The 18559-nt window shown below is 42.3% G+C and overlaps 1 protein-coding gene across 2 annotated transcripts in view; it reads left to right on the forward strand.

Moving 5' to 3' along the window:
- Positions 1-18559, forward strand: part of SLC24A2 (solute carrier family 24 member 2) — a 176668-nt gene that overhangs the window by 149678 nt on the left and 8431 nt on the right. For both annotated transcript variants that reach the window (XM_005297688.5, XM_005297689.5), the window contains one exon: positions 4458-4592. In XM_005297688.5, the coding sequence (XP_005297745.1) occupies positions 4458-4592 (135 nt within the window). The remainder of the gene's footprint in view (positions 1-4457; positions 4593-18559) is intronic.

Genomic DNA, 18559 nt, shown 5'->3' on the forward strand with positions numbered 1-18559 from the left:
CCACTGGTAACTACTCTTTGGGAATGGTTTTCCAACCAGTTATGCACCCTACTTATAGTAGCTCTATCTAGGTTGTATTTCCCTAGTTTGTTCATGGATGAGTTGGCTCTGAGTGGAACAGTTATACTGTCTCAGAGTCAAGGTGATTTTTTTTCCTTTTCTCCACTCCAACCTCTTGTGGATAACTCAGTATTGCTTTTCCCCATTAGTCAGAGTTTTCAAAGATTCTGAACATCTTCAGCTTCTGTTGATTTCAATGTGAGTTGTTGGAGCTCATTAACTTTGCAAATCAAGCCCTGATTCTGCATCCTTTATTCTTTCAAGTTAGAAATGAAGGATTAGACCTTAAAGACCAAATTGTGCCCATTATAATGTATGCGCAGCTTCCATTGTTGCCACTGGAACTGGTATGCATATGACTAAGGGCAGTATTCAGACCTAGTATGGTAATAATTATTTGTGATGTGTATAATATCTTTCTGCTAAGTATTTTCACCAGAATAAGAGACCTGCAACCAATTGTAGTGTATGCTTCCCTTTTTCTTTACTACAGTGTCTGCAAAATCTCTGCTTAGAACCCAGAGTCATAAGCTGAATTACAGAAGCTGCCACCTGTTCATAATTCCATAGCCATTCACAGTGCCATGTGGTTGCCTTGTGGTTCTTTGTATTTTTTTATTACTGTGAGTTTTAAATTGTTTGCCACATAAACTGCAGACTTGTGCCTAAAACCTGGTGAAGAGAAACCAGTGTGTGCAGACAGTAAAAGCTTTTGTTTTTGAATTGAAGAGACTTTGATTTAGTTCAGATAACTCGCTCTTCATGTCACCAGCTCCAAATTTGTCACTATAATTAGTCTCCTTTCCATCCCTCTGTAGAATTATGTGGTGAGCTTCTGAGGTTTCATAGTTTGTGATATTTTCTATGCCCGTGTAAGACAACAATGGGTCTGATTCTGAACTCATCAGTACTTGGGTAAATCATGAGTAATTCCACTAAAAGCCAGTGGAGTTAGTCCTGATTTACACAGAAGAAAAATCAGAATCAAAAGGCAGATGATCAGAATGGACAGTACTGCATGCATGAATTGTGTGTTTAACATCTGCATGTTCTACAAATGTGTTTGTGTGTCCATATACATATCAATATATGTGCAGAGTTACCATGATTAAAGAAGATTATTAATCACTGCTAATCTCTAAATATGATAATTCAGAAAATACTTAGTCATTCAGTGCTGTTTTTGAAACGTGTTTATGGAGGTTTATTCCTGCTGAGTCTGCTGCTTGAAATATACCCAGGCCACTCAGAAAGAGTTACCTAGGCAACCTTTCAATTGCTTCTTTTGTGCTCCTATTTTACCTCAATAATCATTATTTCAAAGCTAGGTATCTAGCCTCATCTGATTCCCCCTCCCCTAAAAGCTTCTACCAGAATCTGGAGACAGAGAGAACAGATTTGGTTCGAAGGAAGTAGTCTTGCACCTGCACAGGTTTTCTAAAGAGATCAAACTGCCATAGATTATGGAAATGAAGTGCTGAGCATCTGCCTGCGTTGGCAGTGTACAGAAAGATAAAAGGACACGCCAATCTCTTAAACTGTCCAGATGCTTAACGTTCTGTGGCGAGAGTGTGACAAATTGTACCCATATCTGTTTGTAAAACCTTGTCATAATAAATACCTGTGACTCTTCAGTTCACTGTCATTTTTTCATCACTCAGATTAGTTGGGAATTTCTAGAAGTATAGGGACTAACAAGATACGGTCTTCTCTTAATGTGTGTATAATTGGTAAGGCAGCTGCATCTATGAACACATCAAGAGGGGACTGTGGATATGGGCTTGATTGTATCTATGTAAATCTGGCAAAACTCTAGTGAAGTCATAGGAGTGATACAGATATAAAACTGGGAAAACTTAGATCAGAATCAGGCTTTGTGTCCCTTAGTGTTGATAGGAACATTTTAAATGATCACTTTATAGAGATGACAACCTTGAGTTACTTGTAGAGTAATCAAATGCAAGCTTTTCTAGTCCTTCCAAACATTTGGATAATTAGGAATGGATTTTGAAACAGAACTATTAGTAAGCCCCCAAAATTACAGAGCTATGCAATTAACTAACCAAATCAAGTAGATTCCGAAACCAGCCTCTTGCAGCACCATTAAAAACCTTAGCTAAGCACTGTTAAGACAAGGTCTTAACTCATAGAAACATGATGATAATGTTCCACAGCACTGGATAAACTTATTGGAAGAATAGTATGTAATTTTCAGAAAGGTCTGAGATCTCAATTCTAATCATTTTTAAAATAACTTTTAAAAGTAGGCACATCTGTGCATGCTCTGAGGAAAATCCAACTCATACCATGTATTGCTTTTTGGGCGTTCTCTTACTGAACTCAATGGGAGACTTTCCAATGAATTCAGGGGGGTTGGATCAGGCCCTTTGTGGGACAGAACCATTCAGGCTGAATTTTGTGTTGGTTTAGACAGCAGTGTAAGTTGGAACTGGTGTAATCCCATTAACATCACCTCTTTGAGTTACACCAAGGATTAATTTGGCCTCTTGGGCAAAAAGGCCAGAAAACAGGTATGAGTGTCAAAGTAGTCTAGGTCATGCCCATTAGTGGCATTCTATGGCAGTCCTAAAGGGTCTGACATCACCTGCATGCTAAGGAGTGAAAGGAAGGTAGAGAAACAGGAAAAGTGATGTGGCCAGCCATAAAGATCCCATGTCACAGGAGAAGTCCCTCCAAGCTTATCCTGTGGTAAAGCAAGGGACTGAAAAGCAATTAACAGTAGGGTGTAAAAACAAACAAAAAACACTTGTGTGTAGAGAGATTAAAATATTGGAGTGAAGATCCATCATGTGAGGGAGAGTTTTTCCCTAAAGTTTTGCTGCTTAGTTGCTAAAAAATTGATGTGCTATTGGAAGGTCAGAGGGCAAAACATTATGGATGGTCTTGATTCAGGCCTGGGTTACTCTAGTTTTGCCCAGTATAACCCAGGATGGAGGAAACAGTGGTGAAAGTCTGTCTGGAGATGTGTCAGAGGCACAAAGTGAATACAATCCCTGTAGCCTGGTTTTAGATTATGTATTAATTATATTGATTACTTAAGAATCCCCAGTTATCACTTTGAGGGTTGACAGGTTCGTGCCCCAAGATTAGGCCCAATATTATTAAAATTATTATATAGTTGGGAACCCTGATGTGCACAGCTGCAACACTGACTATAGGAACTCTTTTATGTTTATTAATACATTTGGCAGAGTTACAAACACCCCAACTCAGTAAGATAGATAGAGATACTACAGAATGTACATCTGCACATCCATATACTCACATCATCCCTTGTAGAACAACCTGAAATGTTAGCCATCATCTTCCTCATCACCATCACCTTCCCCATCATCACCAGTGGCCATCATTTTGGCACCTCCCAAGGACTGCATCTCTCTCTCCTACTGCCCCTAGGCTGGGTTGCCACTTTTATAATTTGTTATGCTGACACAGTTATGTTCAATGCATATTCAGTAGGGGATTTTTCCCTTCTTATTATTTGTATTTTCTCACCTCACTAATGTTGGAGTGTCTTTTTTCTATAGGTTAGTATTTCAATGATCTCAATTTAATATATACGTCAATTCATTACCATGGCCCTTTTGTGGTTAGGTATCACATTTGTTATTTCAGTCCTACCTGGTTATTTTGGTTCTTTCCAAGTTCTAAGTTGTGGTGTACCTGTTAAGCTTAAAAGGGTATGAAGTTAGGAAAGCCCCTATGCCTACCTGCTTTAACACATCCTTTATGTTAAAGGTCGCAGTTATACATGGACCTTATGCTTTAACTCCATTCATCTAGGTGAAAGGTCCCAGACATTTGTATGCTAACTTGCTGAAGCTAATATCTTACGGCACACGGGCCTGTAGGTTTCTTGCATTACTGCTGAATATAATGCAAAGCAGTAAATATAATGAAGGTGAGCTAGTCCGCTGGGCTACAGTAGCAGTGAATATAATAAAGCAAACTAGCCCACTGGGCTACATCCCCACTCTGCCAGGATGCCTGAAGCTGGTCAGTGCAATCCCAAAGAATGGCTAACACTGGCAATGGAGGGGCCACTGATTCATTGCATCGCCAGGCAGCCTTTGCCAGCAGGATTCATGCGAAGCTCCAGCTGCAGTTTAGTGTTCCATCCCCCTGGCTGCTACTGCATAGACTCCTGGCAGTGTAAACATAATCTGCCCTTCTTCAGGGGTAGAACCCTTTGGGACACAGGCTGGTGCAGCTTGCACCTTCCTGCACCAACGCTGGCAATTCAAGCCCAATCGTTGTAATATAGCTGCAGCCAATGAGTCTTTCTTCGAGGCATGAAGTTCGCATGACTTTCTCCTAAGAGATCGCTGACTTTATTCACCCAACTTACCTTCTATTCACTTCCATTTTTATGACAGAATTCAGAAGACGATGATGAAGAGCAGCCTCTCAGCCTGGCCTGGCCTGACACCCTACGCAAACAGCTCATGTATCTTGCTGTTTTCCCCATTGTTTTTCCATTGTGGATTACCCTGCCAGATGTCCGAAAGCCTGTGAGTACCACACTGTTGTAATAAGTTGATGTGTTTTGCACGATGGAATGGTTTCATTGAACAGATTCAAACTTCTCTGTCTTCTTGGACATTTTTAACCCCCTTTGGCATAGTTTTAATATAGCTTAGGATCCCTCTATTTTAAGGCAAAGATGTGATAAAGAACTTTGTGTGATTTACAAAGCATAGTGGATTAATGTAAAAGTAGAGTTCGTGATTTTTCAGCAGTTTCACTCGTGGAGAAAATACAGCACCAGAATTCTGAAGCAAACATCAACCTGAAACCAAGTATTAATGATTATCTGGGAGGTATCGTTGTGAATGTGTTGCCAGTATCTGCATAAATATTATATGGCACAAAAAAACTCTTTCTTGTGGGCCTTGATAATTGCATTTCTTGATGTCCACTATGCATTACTTAAGCTGATAGGAAGTCTACCTTTCAGGAATGTGCAGACTGCTAACAGTTCCTGTATCCTAGTGTCTCCGAAACAGCAGTAAAGTCTGTGCTTTCTCACTTTACTAATTAAACGTTAGTTTAATCTAAACATCTAAATACTCACTTTAAGAATTAAACATTCAGATTTAGTCAAATAAAATGGTTATATATAATAATGTCACTTTGCACTTCTGAGGCACCTTTCAACTTAGGCTCAAAATGCTTTACAAAGAAAGGTCCAGGTTGCATCACAGCTTCCTCTGGCAACTCATCAGCATGGCCAAAGTGCTAACAGGGATTCTCCTGAGAGCAAACAGTCCTGAAGACCCACATGGTTCTCTGATTCGATGCCACAAATATACTCTAGCCACCCCCAGTGGCGCTTCAGTCTTCAGAGTGGTTGTACTCAGAAATGAATGCAGCCTCAGCCAGTATTACTGATCTGAGATGATTCCCTGTGAGTTAAAAGAAAGATGATACATATCCTCCTGACTTGGTCTCTGAGTCTCCCTCTTCTTCCCTCCCAGCCCACCTGCTTCTCAATCTCAGATCTTGGACCCTATCAAGAAACATGCACAGAAGTGAGGAATGTGGGACACAATACTAGGAAAACAGCTGACTCTCACTACCAAAAAAGAGGATTGTAATGTTAAGATAATACTGTGTGCCCACGAATGTCAGGGGAACAATCAGACCCCAGGGCATGTCTACACTACAGGCGCTACAGTGGCATCTATTACCTACATTGACATTAAAACGCCTTACAACTCACCTAGTGGTGGTAGCGAGGTTGATAGAAGAACCTAGCTGTGATTAGGCTGATATAACTATGGTGTTCAGGGGTATGAATTTTTCACACACCTAAGAAACATATCTAGGTTGATCTAAATATTAAGTGTATACCAGAGGGTAGTTAATTAAGCCCCACAACACCCTTGCGAGGAATGGTATGTAATGGATTTAAAGGGATTACTTCATCCAGCATTAAAATGCAGCCCCCTCCTGGATTTAACAAGGCTCAGCAGTTTATGGCAAAGTGAAGAAAAGTACCATGTAGAGAGACAAGGTGGATGAGGTAATATGTTTTACTGAACCTACTTCTGTTGTGAGAGAGACAAGCTTTCAAGCTTTACAAGCTACACAGAGCTCTTCCTTAGTTAATTGACACTTTAAGGGTTTTAGGAAGGCAGAATATAATTATCGGAGCCAATACACAGGGGTTAACATGTTTACTTTTACTAAAAATGCCATTGGACATCGCTTTACCACAACTGATCAGAACATTTGATTTACATCCCAACCCCGTAATGGCTCCTCACCCCTGAACACCATGCTAAGGTATTGGTTCAGTATTGATTCAAAGGGAAGATTGCCACCTATTGGATCCCTAAAACCACTGCCTGCAGCACTTAGATTTTCCACACTAGTACTGACCTGGCCTGACTCTGCTTAGCTTATCTGACCCTACTTAGCTTGTGACATCTGACAGGGTCACTGCACAGCATGGGCTCACCACACGACACAGTATAGCAGAAGATTAAATACTTAAAGCCGAATTCAGTTCTGAGACCAGTGCAGACAAGTTGTACAGGCCTAACTGAAAGAGGGATCAGGCCTATGCAAATCAATTTTTAAAAAACATTTTTTATTTTTAAGATGTTTTAACACAAGTACAATTAAATTTAAAATGATCATTAATACCATCCGTGTGAAATCTAGACAGCTTCAAAAAACGAGTTAAAAGTAGTTTGTTATTACATCTGCCCCTGACTCCCCCCAAGACAATTTACAACCCACATTTGCCTTTTATTTTATTTTACTTTGGTTTGTTTGTTTCAAATGTTTTATTACGGTAAGAAGAAAAATTACCAGATATCAATATCAAAAGAACAATATCAAAAGTTTAATTACTCCTAAGGCATAAATTTCATCATCATTTGGCAGTTATGGCCCTGATTAAGAGAGAGAGTTAAGCACATGTCCTATGTTAAGTACGAGTCATCCCACTGAAATAAAAAAAAAGTAAAAAATATTTTAAAATATATTGTTTTCTCTAGTCTTTTTCAGGAACAGTAATCTTAGTTGTTACTTGTTAAACATTTTCACGCACAGGTTTGATTCCTAAATATAACTGTCTCTTGAATGCAGTTATATTCATCCTTACTCAGGCAAGCTTTCATTAAAAGGAAGTTTAACCTGAGTAAAAACTGAAAAAGGTGGATTTAGGAGTTGGCCCAGTATTTATATTATTTACAATCTCTTGGTTATCACTTTAGGATGAGATCCAGCAGTCTTTCCACATGCAGACCATCCATTAATTTCATCCTGATCTTTGTGTTGGCAGTCACTGAAGGTTGGATATTAATAAAAATGACTGTAATAGTTTGTCATGTCCTAGCTCTCTCGTATTTACGTATCGAAACAGTAATAGCTGATAGACTCGTGAAAGCTAAAAAGTCAATAGCTGGATTAATACTTCAGTAAGTGTTTTAATCTCTTCTTCTCAGTTCAAAAATAGATTTAAAACTGCAAAAAGAGGGGATGCACAAATGTATAAGTGGCTAAATCAGTGTTCTGAATTCTTCCTCCCATCACATTTCCCCTCGCATACACTGAAAAGCTTCAGTTCAGTGCAAAGAACACAAGCTAAAATAAGACTGTCCATTTGTTCTTTGATAAAGATTTCTCAAAAGGCATAAATTTTCAGTCTTCCCTTCTAATTTTTGTGCTTTCATGGTTTTTTCTTTTAGATTTCAAACAACTATTTTAAAATGTGTTGTTTAATAACATATAACAGCATACAGTATGATATAGGTTTCAGTCTTGTATTGGTCTTTATTAATTGACTATTAATATGAATCAGAATGTACGAAGTTATACACAAAGGATTTCAAATTCTATTCTCAATTACACCTAGACATGGGAAGTAGTGTGGATTGTTTTGAATAAAAATCTCAAACTAACTGCAACACTACTTGTAATAATTTTTATTCATTTGCCTCAAACATTTATGTTGTGTGAGACCAGTTGTTTACAAAAATGTTTAATGAAAATCAAAAATCTCATTAATATTCAAGTGACTGTAAAAGTCATGTGAAGGTTTGCATCAGAAGTGCTCACACCAGATCTGGCCCATTGACAAAAAAGAATTTATCCCAATAGGACATACTATATCATAACATAGAGGATGAAGTATAAATGTATATACTGAAAGTCAATGGGTGGCAGAAACTAAAGAAGAACTTGATTCACAGAAAGGAATGGCTTGTCACGTGGGAATAGCAGGAAACAGAGCCTAATATTGTATGCAGTTTGTAATCACATGTAATAATAACAGGATAGGTAACAGGATGTATCAGTGTGACAAGCTGTTTACTTTGAACATTACTGTGAAAGAATTAACCAGATGGTTGCAGAAATTCTCTGTGCCCAGCTGCCCAACTTGTCACAGATGCTTCATTAGCTTGTTTGTGTCTAAAATTCTCTGGCTTGCTCCTGCCTGTCACCCCAACCCATACCACCCAAAATAGTGGTTGATTATGATGGTTCAAAGTGTGCTTCAGAATTCAGATTTACATGTACAGCGTGAGTCAAAGTTTTGAGCAAACTTACGTCAACATTCAAATAGATTTTGAAGGCAAACTAAACACTTTGGACACAATTTGCAAATGTGATAATTTTAATAGGAAATTCAAATTCCCTATTTGGAGGCTTGTGTTGGCAGTTAGGCACATAAAATGAGCACTTGTGTGCTAAGTGCAGATTTGAGAGTCCATATAGAGCTTTGTATGTCCTCTGTGGGTGCCCACTTCTGAAAATTGTCCTCCCCATACCTTTCTTCTGAGGGTGTTTTTCCTTTTCTCTTTTACCTTCCTTTCTGAAGTATATTTTAGCTGAGCTGAAGGGGGAAGTATTAATAGTGTTTACCAGCACTAGAGCAAACTACAGTCAGTTCTATAAATCCTCATGGTTTAAAGAATGCCAAATTTAGCAAAACTCTCTAACGTGAAACATACAATTTTTAAATCAGTGAGATCCCTGCTGTCCTTGTTTTTGTTTTTCCTGAATTTTATCCAATGTACAGATAATTACTTTTTTTTTTTTAGAACTGTAACCACAGTGGTCTATGTATTAGTTGAAAAGCAGCTCCATAATTAAATCAATGAATGACCCATTTTAATAAGCATTTGCTAGCTTAATAAACTGTTTACTTAAGACAACTGCTTATGGAGCTAGACCCATCCTCACTGTAATGCTGTTGAAGTAACTGGCAGTACACTAGGAATGGATTTATTCCATAGGGATTTAGCGGTTGGCTTTTTGTTCAAATGCCTTTATTATTAATAATAGTCATAATAATGACTAGATGTTGTAATAATAGTAACTCATATTTGTACAGTGCTTTTCAGCAATAGATCTCAAAGAGCTATACAAAGGATGTAAATATCATTATCCCCATTTTACAGATGGAGAAATTGAGGGACAAAGAGGTGAAGTGACTTCTTCAGAGTCACTCACCAAACTAGAGGCAGGGCTAGGAATAAAACCAGGTATCTTGAGTCCCAGTCCAGTGCTCAATCCACTAGACCACACCCCCAACTGCCTCCCTCCTTTCCACTCTGAAAAAAGAAAAAATAATAAGGCTCAAATTCTGCCATGGTGCCAACATGGGGAAAATCATTATGCCTATCAGTGGCAGATTAGCCACTGGGCCAACGGAGCCCGTGCCCAGGGACCCCAGCCAATTGGGGGACCTGGAAAAATGGGCACCCCTGCACCCCAACCCACTCCACCCACCGAGCGCTCTAGCCGGAGAACAGGGTCAGGGCGTGGGGGCTTGCTCTGCTCTGCCCGCCCACCTGGTGCTCCAGCTGGGCGCGGGGGCTGAAGCACCAGGCAGGCGGAGCTGGGCAAGCCCCTGTGCCCCGACCCCATTTCCTCGGCAGGAGTGTCGGGGGATTCAGGGGCGAAGGGGTGTGGAGGGGCCCCCACTTTCTCTGGCCCAGAGGCGCCACAAAATCCTAATCTGCCCCTGGTGCCCATGCAGAGTTCCATTAACTACAATTAGACTCCATATAAGTGAATATTTCCTTCAACAAATAGAACCATTATCATCTACAGGACTCTGGACAAGGACAAAGGTGTGCCCACACAGACCCAATTTCAGGATCAGAGCTTAAATGATCAAAATATGATGAATGATAAACTATATCAAATGCCTAGAATAATAGAGAATAAAGAGTTCACACAAATAAATGTACATATGAGACAAATATATGAGGTGTTAAGATTAAATATAAAATAAAAGCGCTAGTAATAAAAGTGGGAAAAGGTAAAAAATCCTTTATTTTTTTGCCAAACAATTAAAGGCTCAACACCTTGCAGGATCAGGCTCTAAGAAACAACACATTTGCAGAAAACATTCTTTGATCATAATCCTCTTCGTTTTAAACTCTGATATTTTTCAAATACCATTAGGAATTCTGTACAGATGTGCCTCAGGAAAAATATGTGAGCAAAGAAGGGACTATGTAGAAGCAACACCAGTCCAACAAATCTAGATTCAAGCTACTAAATTCAGTTGACAGCTCTAAGTGGAAATGGCATATTTACTGTATGAACCATGCTTTTTGATTTGTCCTGTTACCATGACCACAGCAGAGCCAACTGGTAATAAAACTGGGTGCTAGGATCTTTATAAAGCAACCATTACAACAACTGCATACTCCACTGGAAAGAAATGTTGAGAAAAATTGCTGTCTGACAGCTCTGACTAATTCTTCTAGGAAAATTTTTAGAACAGACAGCTCTGATTGTTCCCAGGAGCTTGTGAATTACTCGCAGGGATGAATATCAGAAACTTTGACAATAATTACAATCTAATTTTTTTTTTGAAGATCCAGTACTCCCACTCTTTTTTTCAAATTCGTCTGTATGCAAATTATTACAATATTTATTGGATTTGTGCATGATTTCAGCTTCTACAATTGGCACAGTCTTTACATTTTGCACCTTTTCAGTTATAATGTTTTCTCTTTCAAAAATAGATAATTAAACGGTAAAGACTGTTAAAGTACACATAGTCTTGAACTACTGCTTATCAGCTAATTATAATGGAACAAAATTGGCTCAGACAGTCAGGGTGCTTGTATGCTGTAAAGTTACTGACATAATTCTCAGCTTTGCTGTTTCCTGCATTATAGTTGATTCCTTGTCTGATTTGCATAAACACTATATCATTATTTTACAATAACCATATGGTATGGATAACCCTGTACTCTGGTTGACTGACAGCCATTATTGGCCAATAGCTAGAGTTTGAATAATTCACAGTATTGTTATTTTTTTATGACAAGAATATGCAAATCCCTCTGCTCTGATTGGCTCTCCTACTTAGAATTTTAAAGCTGATTGCCAACAACACGCATACCACCTCATCTTCTCACTGCCTTCAATTAAAGAAAACACTACAAATTTACACAAAATAAGAAAATAATCCAAAAAGTTGAAAAAATGGACTGTGAAAATACTGAACAAGAAATGGATGTCTTTAAAAAAAATCATCCTTTTGAACCATTTGCCCCATTCAGGCTCAGTCCTACTCCCACTGAAGTAAAATTACATATACTCGTTGCAGCAGCCAGAAGTGTTGTTCTGACAATGTTGGTCTCAGGATATTAGAGAGACAAGGTAGGTGGGGTAATACATTGGACCAACTTCCACTGGTGAAAGAAACAAACTTTCAAGCTATGCAGAGCTCTTCTTCAGGTCTGGGACTGCATTGGGATTGTACTTTGGTATAGCTATGTTTCTCAGGGGTGTGAAAAATCCACCCCTCTGAGAGACAGTTCTACTGACCTAACCCCTGGTGTAGACCAGCTCTAGATTGATGGAAAAATTATTCCGTCAATTTAGCTACCACTTCTCAGGAAGATGGATTACCTACACCAGTGGTTTTCAACCTGTGATCCATGGACTCCTCTATTTTCTGAGAAGTCCACGAAAGGTTGTCGTTACCATAGAATAGTTGTTTTCAATTTCTGGTCCACGGCTTGGGGCGCCACAGACTATGTCTAAAATTTCCAAAGGCATCCGCACCTCCATTCAAAATGTTTTAGGGGTCCACAAATTTAAAAAGGTTGAAAACCTCCCGTTGGCGCAAGTAGCTTCTACAGGCACTCCATTTAGCTTGCAGTCACCCACACAAAACAGTCCGTGAAGATTGTGCTGCCCCAGGAGAATGCCTGTTCTGCCTAATGTGGGTGGGTTGAGTGGGTTCTGGTCTACGAGGAGGTAATGTATAGTAGAGCTGGCCTTGAATTTCTGTGAGCTCCCTGAAAAAGAAGTCTTTAGACTGACTTAAGCATGCTGAATGGACAATATTCAAAGAGTGCTTGTTCTCTGACTCTAATTGCAGTCATATTCAGGGAAAGTAATGGGAACATTCAGTACATTTCTGAGCCTAATTCTCTCCCTGAAGTTGGAAATTACTCATATGCCTATATGGGGAGAGCTGTGCTCCAGAGAATGGAGGAACAGACAGAGGTTGCATGTATCAGACATTTTACATTCTGAAATGATAGTTCAAATGGAAGCTGCAGGATTTGCCTAGGATCTCATAGTTTGATCTGAATGTACTGTCTGAGGAAGTTACTGTTTGGAAAGTTTTGCTAAGCAGGAGAATGGCCTGTAGTTAAGGCTAAGATTTTGTCACAGTTATTTTTACTAAAAGTCATGGACAGATCCCAGGCAATAAACAAAAATTCACAGGGGAACCCGTGACCTGTCCATGACTTTACTAAAAACAACTGGTGCCCAGGGATAGGTAGGGGAGAGGAATGGAGTCCCATGGCGTGGGGGACTGACAAGCTGAGCCCCCCACAATGGCAGGGGGCACAGCCCCGCCTCCAGCAGCTGCAGCGGGGGACAGAGCCACGGGGGTGCACAACCCTCGCTCCGGAGCTGGCCACAGCTGTGGGACAAGGGTGCGCAGCCCTGGCTGCAGCCTCCGCCAAGCCCCAGGTGCAGCTAGGGGGCGCACTGCCCTGGGAAGCCATGGAGGGGGGGGGTGCATGGCCCCGGCTGCAGCCTCCGCCACAAGCCAAAGGACAGGGGCTCCGAGGTCCTGGTTCCAGCCTCAGTTTCAGGACAGGGGCACACAGTCCCGCATCCAGCCCTGGCTTCAGCCCCAACAGCTGAAACCAAAGAAGTCACAGAAGTCTGGTAAAGTCACAGACCTCCATGAGTAAATCATAGCCTTATCTGTAGGCCATGGGCCCAAAAATTAAAAGTGAAATTAAAAGGAATTTCACAGACAGAAGTGCTGTAGAGTCAAGCCACAATTACAGGCTAGACAGTGGAACTAGTATTCCCAATGGAAAGCACTTACTCACACAAGCAGTCCTAGTGATCATTCACATAAGCTTGTAAAACATTACCACTGGCTCATTAAAAATAATCTGATGTGAGCGAGAGCCAAAACAACGAGAGACTTTAAGGAATGTTTAGTATCAGAGGGGTAGCCGTGTTAGTCTGAATCTGTAAAAAGCAACAGAGGGTCCTGTGGCACCTTTAAGACTAACAGAAGTATTGGGAGCATAAGCTTTCGTGGGTAAGAACCTCATTTCTTCAGATGAAAGTAATGGAAATCTCCAGAGGCAGGTATAAATCAGTGTGGAGATAACGAGGTTAGTTCAATCAGGGAGGGTGAGGTGCTCTGCTAGCAGTTGAGGTGTGAACGCCAAGGGAGGAGAAACTGCTTCTGTAGTTGCATAGCCATTCACAGTCTTTGTTTAATCCTGATCTGATGGTGTCAAATTTGCAAATGAACTGGAGCTCAGCAGTTTCTCTTTGGAGTCTGGTCCTGAAGTTTTTGTGCTGTAAGATGGCTACCTTTATATCTGCTATTGTGTGGCCAGGGAGGCTGAAGTGTTCTCCTACAGGTTTTTGTATATTGCCATTCCTGATATCTGACTTGTGTCCATTAATCCTCTTGCGTAGTGACTGTCCAGTTTGGCCAATGTACATAGCAGAGGGGCATTGCTGGCACATGATGGCATATATAACATTGGTGGACGTGCAGGTGAATGAGCCGGTGATGTTGTAGCTGATCTGGTTAGGTCCTGTGATGGTGTTGCTGGTGTAGATATGTGGGCAGAGTTGGCATCGAGGTTTGTTGCATGGGTTGGTTCCTGAGTTAGAGTTGTTATGGTGCGGTGCGTGGTTGCTGGTGAGAATATGCTTAAGGTTGGCTCACTGAAGGACTGTCTGGATATGTGGACTCCCTACTCAGACCCTACGCCACCAGCACTCCCAGCTACCTCCGTGATACCACAGATTTCCTGAGAAAACTACAATGCATTGGTGACCTCCCAGAAAACACCATCCTAGCCACCATGGATGTAGAGGCTCTCTACACAAACATCCCACACACAGATGGAATACAAGCTGTCAGGAACAGTATCCCTGATGATGACACAGCACAACTTGTTGCTGAGCTCTGTGACTTTATCCTCACGCACAATTATTTCAAATTTGGTGACAATATATACCTCCAGACCAGTAGCACCGCTATGGGCACCCGCATGGCCCCACAATATGCCAACATTTTTATGGCTGACCTAGAACAACGCTTCCTCAGCTCTCGTCCACTCACGCCCCTTCTCTACCTACGCTACATTGATGACATCTTCATCATCTGGACCCATGGGAAGGAGACCCTGGAAGAATTCCGCCATGATTTCAACAGCTTCCACCCCACCATCAACCTCAGCCTGGACCAATCTACACGGGAGGTCCGCTTTGTCAAGCTGGGCCTTAAAAACCCCTAAGGAAGGAGATTCCACCACCTCCCTAGGTAACCCATTCCAGTGCTTCACCACCCTCCTAGTGAAATAGTGTTTCCTAATATCCAACCTAGACCTCCTCCACTTCAACTTGAGACCATTGCTCCTTGTTCTGTCATCTGCCATCACTGAGAACAGTCTAGCTCCATCCTCTTTGGAACCCCCCCTTCAGATGGTTAAAGTCTACTATCAAATCCCGCCCCAGCTTCTCTTCTGCAGACTAAATAAGTCTGTTCCCCCAGTTCCCTCAGCCTCTCTTCATAAGACATGTGCCCCAGCCCCTAATCATTTCCGTTGCCCTGCACTGGACTCTCTCCAATTTGTCCACATCCTTTCTGTAATGGGGGGCCCAAAACTGGATGCAGTTCTCCAGATGTGGCCTCACCAGTGTTGAATAGAGGGGAATAATCACTTCCCTCGATCTGCTGGGAATGCTCCTACTAATGCAGCCCAATATGCCGTTGGCCTTCTTAGCAACAAGGGCACACTGCTGACTCATATTCAGCTTCTCGTCCACTGTAATCCCCAGGTCCTTTTCTGCAGAACTGCCGCTTAGCCAGTCGGTCCCCAGCCTGTAGCGGCGCATGGGATTCTTCTTTCCTAAGTGCAGAACACTGCACTTGTCCTTGTTGAACCTCATCTCAGATTTCTTTTGGCCCAATCCTCAAATGTGTCTAGGTCATTCTGGATACTATCCCTACCCTCCAGCATATTCACCTCTTCCCACAGCTTAGTGTCATCCACAAACTTGCTGAGGGTGCAGTCCATCCCATCATCCAGATCATTAATGAAGATGTTGAACAAAACCGGCCCCAGGACCGATCCTTGGGGCACTCCGCTTAATACCAGCTGCCAACTAGACATTGAGCTGTTGATCACTACCTGTTGAGCCTGATGATCTAGCCAGCTTTCTATCCACCTTACAGTCCATTAATCCAATCCATACTTCTTTAACTTGCTGGCAAGAATTCTGTGGGAGAACATATCAAAAGCTTTGCTAAAGTCAATGTATATCACATCCACCGCTTTCCCCTATTCCACAGAGCCAGTTTTCTCATCATAGAAGGCAATCAGGTTGGCCAGGCATGACTTGCCCTTGGTGAATCCATGTTGACTGTTCCTGATCACCTTCCTCTCCTCCAAGTGCTTCAAAATGGTTTCCTTGAGGATCTGCTCCATGATTTTTCTGAGGTGAGGTGAGGCTCACCGGTCTATAGTTCACTGGATTCTCCTTCTTCCCTTTTTTAAAGATGGGCACTATATTTGCCTTTTTCCAATCGTCCGGGACCTCCCCCGATCGCCACGAGTTTTCAAAGATAATGGCCAATGGCTCTACAATCACATCAGCCAACTCCCTCAGCACCCTTGGATGCAATAAATCCAGCCCCAAGGACTTGTGCATGTCCAGCTTTTCTAAATAGTCCTTAACCTATTCTTTCACCACTGAGAGCTACTCACTTCCTTCCCATACTGTGCTGCCCAGTGCAGCAGTCTGGGAGCTGACCTTGTCTGTGAAGACCAAGGAAATAAAAGCATTGAGTACTTCAGCTTTTTCCACATCATCTGTCACTAGGTTGCTTCCCCCACTCACTAAGTGTCCCACACTTTCCCTGATCTTCTTCTTGTTGCTAACATACCTGTAGAAACCCTTCTTGTTACCCTTCACATCCCTTCCTAGCTGCAACTCCAATTGTGCTTTGACCTTCCTGATTACGCCCCTGCATACTCCTCCCTAGTCATCTATCCAAGTTTCCACTTCTTGTAAACTTCCTTTTTGTGTTTAAGCTCACCGAAGATTTCTCTGTAAAGCCAAGCTGCTCACCTGCCATATTTGCTATTTTTTCTGCACATTGGGATGGTTTGTTCCTGTGCCCTCAATAAGGCTTCTTTAAAATACAGCCAGCTCTCCTGGATTCCTTTCCCCCTCATATTAGCCTTCCAGGGCATCCTGCCCATCAGTTCCCTGAGGGAGTCAAAGTCTGCTTTTCTGAACTCCAAGGTCTGTATTCTGCTGCTCTTCTTTCTTCCTTTTGTCAGGATCCTGAACTCGACCATCTCATAGTCACTGCTGCCCAGGTTGCCACCCACTTCTACTTCCTCTACCAATTCATCCCTGTTTGTGAGCAGCAGATCAAGAGGAGCATGGCCCCTAGTCGGTTCCTCCAGCACTTGCACCAGGAAGTTGTCCCCAACACTCTCCAAAAACGTTCTGGATTGTCTGTGCATTGCTGTATTGCTCTCCCAGCAGACATCCGGGTAACTGAAGTCCCCCATGAGAACCAGGGCCTGTGGTCTGTGCTCTGGAAACTTCTGTTAGTTGTCCAAAGAAAGCCCCGTCTACCTCATCCTCCTGGTCTGGTGGTCTACAGCAGATGCCCACCACGACACCACCCTTCTTTCTCTCACCTCTAAACTTAACCCAAAGACACTCAACAGGCTTTTCTGCAGTTTCATACAGGAGCTCTGAGCAATCATACTGCTCTCTTACATACAGTGTAACTCCTCCACCTTTTTTCCCCTGCCTGTCTTCCTGAACAGTTTATCCCCATCCTTGACACTGCTCCAGTCATGTGAACTGCCCCACCAAGTCTCTGTTATTCCAGTCACACCATAGTTCCTTGACTGTGCCAGGACTTCCAGTTCTTCCTGCTTGTTTCCCAGGCTGCTTGCATTCATGTACAGACACCTAAGATAACTAGCCGATTGCCCTACTTTCTCAGTATGAACCAGGACGCCTCCCCGCTGTACCCTCCTCCTTGTGTTTCCTCCCAGTATCCCACTTACCTCTGGGCTTAGGTCACCGTCCCCCGGTGAACCTAGTTTAAAGCCCTCCTCACTAGGTTAACAAGCCTGCCTGCAAAGATGCTCTTCCCTCTCTTTGTTAGGTGGATCCCATCTCTTCCTAGCAATCCTTCTACCTGGAATAACATCCCATGGTCGAGGAATCCAAAGCCCTCACTCCGACACCACCTGCATAATCACGCATTTACCTCCACAATTCGATGGTCCCTACCTGGGCCTTTTCCTTTAACAGGGAGGATAGATGAGAACATGACTTGCACCTCAAACTCCTTTATCCTTCTTCCCAGAGCCATGTAGCCCGCAGTGACCCGCACAAGGTCATTCTTGGTAGTACCATTGGTGCCCACATGGAGAAGTAGGAAGGGGTAGTGGTCCAAGGGCTTGATCAGTCTCAGCAGACACTCCATCACATCCTGAATTCTAGCTCCAGGCAAGCAGCACACTTCTCGAGTATCCCGGTCTGGACGGCAGATGGATGACTCCATCCCCCTGAGGAGGGAGTCCCCAACCACCACCACTCATCTCTTCCTCTTCGGTGTCATGGTCGTGGAACCCCCATCCCTAGGACAATGCATTCCATGCCTTCCAGTTGATGGGGTCTCCTTCTGATCCCTTCCCTCAGATGACTCTTCCAAACCATTCTCCGCCATAGTACCCTGTGCAGAGAGCCTGAAAATGGTTTCTTACCTCTATCTGCACTGGGGTACATGGGTTCTCCTCTTCCTTCTTCTGGAGGTCACATGTTGCCAACTTTCTTGCCTGTTCTGCACTGCCCTCTCATTCTTCAGCACGCTGTGCCTGCAGTACCAAATGCTGAAACATTAATTCGGAATACAAATTTAGCATCAAGCCATAATTTGATTTACACTGTGATTATTCCA

This window comes from Chrysemys picta, chromosome 6 (genome assembly GCF_011386835.1).
Source record: "Chrysemys picta bellii isolate R12L10 chromosome 6, ASM1138683v2, whole genome shotgun sequence".
In the NCBI taxonomy this organism is placed as follows: domain Eukaryota; kingdom Metazoa; phylum Chordata; order Testudines; family Emydidae; genus Chrysemys; species Chrysemys picta.